The sequence below is a fragment of the Vicia villosa genome, linkage group LG4, assembly GCF_029867415.1.
Source record: "Vicia villosa cultivar HV-30 ecotype Madison, WI linkage group LG4, Vvil1.0, whole genome shotgun sequence".
In the NCBI taxonomy this organism is placed as follows: domain Eukaryota; kingdom Viridiplantae; phylum Streptophyta; class Magnoliopsida; order Fabales; family Fabaceae; genus Vicia; species Vicia villosa.
Genome location: NC_081183.1, coordinates 27,095,653 through 27,100,101, shown reverse-complemented (window position 1 = coordinate 27,100,101; position 4,449 = coordinate 27,095,653). Strand labels below are relative to the sequence as shown.

Here is a 4,449-nt window from a genome sequence, read left to right as displayed (position 1 = left end):
AGCTAAAAGTTAAAAACTTTTTTTATGACCTTACATACTCATAATCCCTTTTATAAAAACAAGGCATATTTATTTGTACAAAAATAATATTTGTGATGTGTAATCCTTTTTAAACCACTCCGGTACTAGTATTTTCATTACATACGTCATATATGAGTGGATTAAGCTGAATAATAAACATAAAAAGTGATTGTGAGACATGATTGTACAAGTACTCGAAATTAATGAAGAGGTGAATTCTTATCTAGCCAATACAAAAAGTTGGGTAGGGTTATCCTTAGTGTAAAATGCATTGGAAACAACCAAAAAATATACTACTATTTAATAAATAATTAAATACAATAAAATTAAATGATGCAATGTGATTGGTGGAATGTACCTAAAATAAATAAACAAATATTAATGAGTGTTCAGGTGTATTCTTTAAAATTTTAAAAGATAAATACTTTTATAAATGCATATATTTAAGATATTGAAAATTAAATTTTTTTTTTTCAAATAATATTTTTTTATTTAGAATTCTTAAAAACTATCTAGGACACTCGTTAACATAATTTTAAAATAATAATCCCATATATACTTTCTTAAGTGATACTAATATAAACGACTTTGAAGAGTAAATCAAAAATATTTACACACAAATAATAATTTTATATTAAATTGAATATTAAAAATTGTATATAAATCAAAGATTCCTTCAAATATTATCCTATATTTTATTACTACTTTGTAAAATAGTGGTACTTTCCTTTTTTATTTATGAATAAATGAGGAATAGTATTTTAATATTATTAGGCCATAAAATCCCTTTAAAATTAAAACTTTTAAATTTAATATTTTTAAAATATTTAATTAAAAAAGACAAACCATATTTGTCGACGTATCATTGGAAATCTTTAGGGTAATGCTAACGAGTGCCTCAGAAACAATAGTTAAGAATTTAAAATGGTATATTTTGTTTATTAAATACTTTTATTAAATGTAGTGAAAATTAAAATAATTGAATAAAAAGTACTCCCTCCGTCCCAAAATATAAGAGAAAAAAATGCATTTTTCTTGTCCCAAAATATAAGAGAAGAAATCATCTTTCATTTCTTTCAAGGTAAAATTAAATGCAAATTGCATTTAACTTACATTCTCTCTCATCATTTCTATAACCAACAACCAATTAGAATTTTTTTTACATTTTTCAAAACACTTTATTTCAAGAAAACCATAAATTAAATGATTGTGTTTTTACTTTTCTTAATAAACGTGATTTTGTTTTTTTCTCTTATAATTTGGGACGGAGGGAGTATGTTTTTCTTAAAAACACTTGTATTCAATGCATTGCAAGTTTAAATAATTAATTTTTTTAAAGAATATTTTCTATATTTGGAATTTTTAACGAGTGTCCATGGGGCACTTGTTAGCATTATCCAAATCTTTATTACATTTAAATTTGTTCACTAAGTATTACATTTACCACCTGGTCCTCCAAATTGAAGAGAATACCCTTGATTTCTTTTTTTATCTTCATAATTCGTAATTCCATAGCAATTAGGAGCATCATTATAAGTGTCTACTATAGATGGTATAGGATCAAAATGGTTTCCAACTATATTCAAATATTTTACAAACCTAAAGTAAGATGCATGAGTAAAGTCACTATCAGGTTTGTGTCCGGAACCCATTGTAGGGTTATTAGTGCCCATTGGAGTTACAGTATATCCACCAAATCCCACTTCTTCAGCTCCGTTCAATGAGGAGAATAAAGCCGCAGGAAAGTATCCAATATCCTTATTCATCACTCTTAACCACCAATTACCTACCTTATCCTGAAGACCACAACATTTTAAGATTTTACTATTAGAATTGTAATAACTCAAGAGTAGATGAGTAACCTAAAAGAATATAATATTATTTAATATGTATGTAATTTATAATATTTTGTATAGCATCTCTTTGAACTTCACCACTTAATAGCATTACAGTTTTTAAAATATTTTTATGACGTTACATAATTTAAATATTTTAAAGAGGAAATAAGAGATGTATTGACAATATAAAATAATATTACACTGTTAATCAATTAATATGATGTATTTTGCCAAATCATTTTTATATTTTAAAATTATTTAGATGACATGGTAGATTATATGTTTATTAATGGATGACTCTGTAAAGTTATTTTATATTGTCAGTGCATGTCCATTAAACTCTATTTTAAATTTAAATTATATGTAAGAAGATGAGTTTACCTGTGAAATTTGAAGTGGCACTTCAATTATCTCTCCGCCATAAGTAGATGTTTTAGATACACGCGCACCAAAAGTGTATGATTTATCAACTTGAATGAAACCATTGCATAACATATTAAAGCATCCTTTCTTACCTGACTGTAGTTTTTTAATATCGCATTTAGTTTTTGATTTTCTAACAATATTTCATATAAATTTATATTAAAAAATATAAGAAATATTAACAATAATAATAAAATTATTCATATCAATTTATGTGAAGGAGCATTCTAAATTACCAATTTCAAAAAGTTTGGTAGAGTTATCATAAAAACATCTAAAACTTAAACTATTTCATAAATAATAATATATAATAACAAAATGATGTTAGATTATTAGTTTAAGATACAATACTCAAATGTTTGTGATGAGTGGAAAAATTATCACTTATGTAAAATAATTTATATACTAATAATAAGTGAATATTAAATAATATAATCTTTACTTACCGTCCAAAACAAAAATAAATGCGTTTGATCGTCATTATATAATTCTGGAAACGCCTAACATCAAATATGAAATAAATTAGAAATTTTTTATAAATCTTCAAATTCATTTAAATATAAAATTTATATCTATAAATACATACATATTTTTTAGAATAAACAAAATTTAGAATTGTAGAATAAATTTAAACTCACATGCCATCCGACCGAGATTTTATTAAGATCATTTCCTCCTCCTCTTCGAACATATAAAGAACCTGCACTTGATTGGCCTTTATAAACTTTTGGACTCCAAACACTAGTAGTTCCACTAACTCCGTAATAAGGAGAACCCCTTATTGTAAGATATACACGAGCAAACTACAATTTCAATACATTTACATATTAACAAAATATAGATAATATAAGCTAATTATACAAATAAATTAACAAATTAAAAATATAATTATTTATATGAGAAAACTTACGTGATTGATCGCACCATTTTGAGTTACATTTTGAGCATTGAATAATAATTTTTCTTGAATTAAATCATTTTTTGTTGTCCTTCGAATAGGAACAGTTTCTTGAGGACATCTAAATTTCTCAAGTACTAATTTAGGCTTGATTGGTGAATTTTGAAAACTTTTTTCAGTAATATTCTTTTCAAAAATTGGTTTTCTCTGCCAACAAAAAACAAAAATGAACATTGAAAAAGTTGTATAAGTAATAACTTTTTGTGAATATGCATTAAATTATTTTACCTGTAATTTATGATTTTTTAATAAAGGATGATCAAAAGCTGGTTGTTTGTTAATATCAACACAATCAACTATATATCCTGACTTAGTCTATAAAAACCATAGAAATGAAATAAAAACAAAATTGTTAGAAAAATGAATTTCATTAAACCAATCCAAACCATTAATAAATTATGTGTAAATACATGAATACTCTTTATAGGAGACTTGTTAAGGATGTTTAGTTGTCTCTCCAATTCAAAATCTTCTTCTTTCAACCCACTCGACATACCATTATCTTTGTGCCCAATACTAATTGTCACCAAACACATAACCAAAAACAATATGTTGATCATTTTTGACATTCTCTTATAGCGGAGACTTAATTATATTATATCAGAGTATATGAAATTGCTTATTTATAGATAGATGTTCAAAAACAAATGAGACAATATAATAATTTAATCAAGATAATATATATGAGGTCAATGATATACATTGAATAAATTATTTTTTATTTATTGTGTTAAATGATTATTTATAAACTACCTTTTTTTGTTTTACTTTTTTATTTTGTTTTATTTTAAAATAACCTTTTTGAGAATAACATTTCCCTATTTTTATCTATTCAATTGAAAAAGTCATAATATTTCAATTTTTAAAAGCACCTACCATCTAAATATTTGTAGTTTTATATACAAACAAAAATTCAATGTCTCAAACATACAACACCTATTTTATATTATAAGCCCCTTGTGTAATTTCATACAAATTACACTTTTGGTCATACTATTTTGTCTAATTTACAAAATTAGTTTTTCTATTTTAAATATTTTTAGTTCTTCTATTTTAAATTCAAATAATTTTGATCTCCTCTTATGTTTCTTCAAAGAAAATTAATGAAAATTTTTATTTTTATCTACAAAGTTCGATAATAGGTTTATATACAATAATTTATTATTTTTTACAAGTAATTTATCATTTAAACATTTTGTAGTTTTAGAT

The 4,449-nt window shown here is 24.0% G+C and overlaps 1 protein-coding gene across 1 annotated transcript; it reads right to left on the bottom strand.

Annotated features, from left to right (window-relative positions):
* Window positions 1–1,413: 1,413 nt before the first annotated feature.
* LOC131596936 (protein neprosin-like) lies at window positions 1,414–3,801 on the bottom strand. Its single transcript, XM_058869667.1, has 7 exons — window positions 3,651–3,801; window positions 3,469–3,555; window positions 3,193–3,387; window positions 2,921–3,085; window positions 2,729–2,782; window positions 2,241–2,378; window positions 1,414–1,817 (listed from the first exon to the last, which is right to left on the bottom strand). Exons 1-7 carry the CDS (start codon window positions 3,798–3,800, stop codon window positions 1,449–1,451), a joined length of 1,158 nt encoding a protein of 385 aa, XP_058725650.1. The 5' UTR covers window position 3,801; the 3' UTR covers window positions 1,414–1,448.
* Window positions 3,802–4,449: the final 648 nt, after the last annotated feature.

Excerpts from the sequence above, each read along its gene's own strand:
- LOC131596936 (XM_058869667.1), bottom strand. The coding sequence starts at position 3,800 with ATGATCAACATATTGTTTTTGGTTATGTGTTTGGTGACAATTAGTATT. Across the intron at positions 3,086-3,192 it reads AAAATGGTGCGATCAATCAC|TTTGCTCGTGTATATCTTAC; the intron begins GTAAGTTTTCTC and ends TTGAAATTGTAG. Across the intron at positions 2,783-2,920 it reads AAATCTCGGTCGGATGGCAT|GCGTTTCCAGAATTATATAA; the intron begins GTGAGTTTAAAT and ends ATTTGATGTTAG.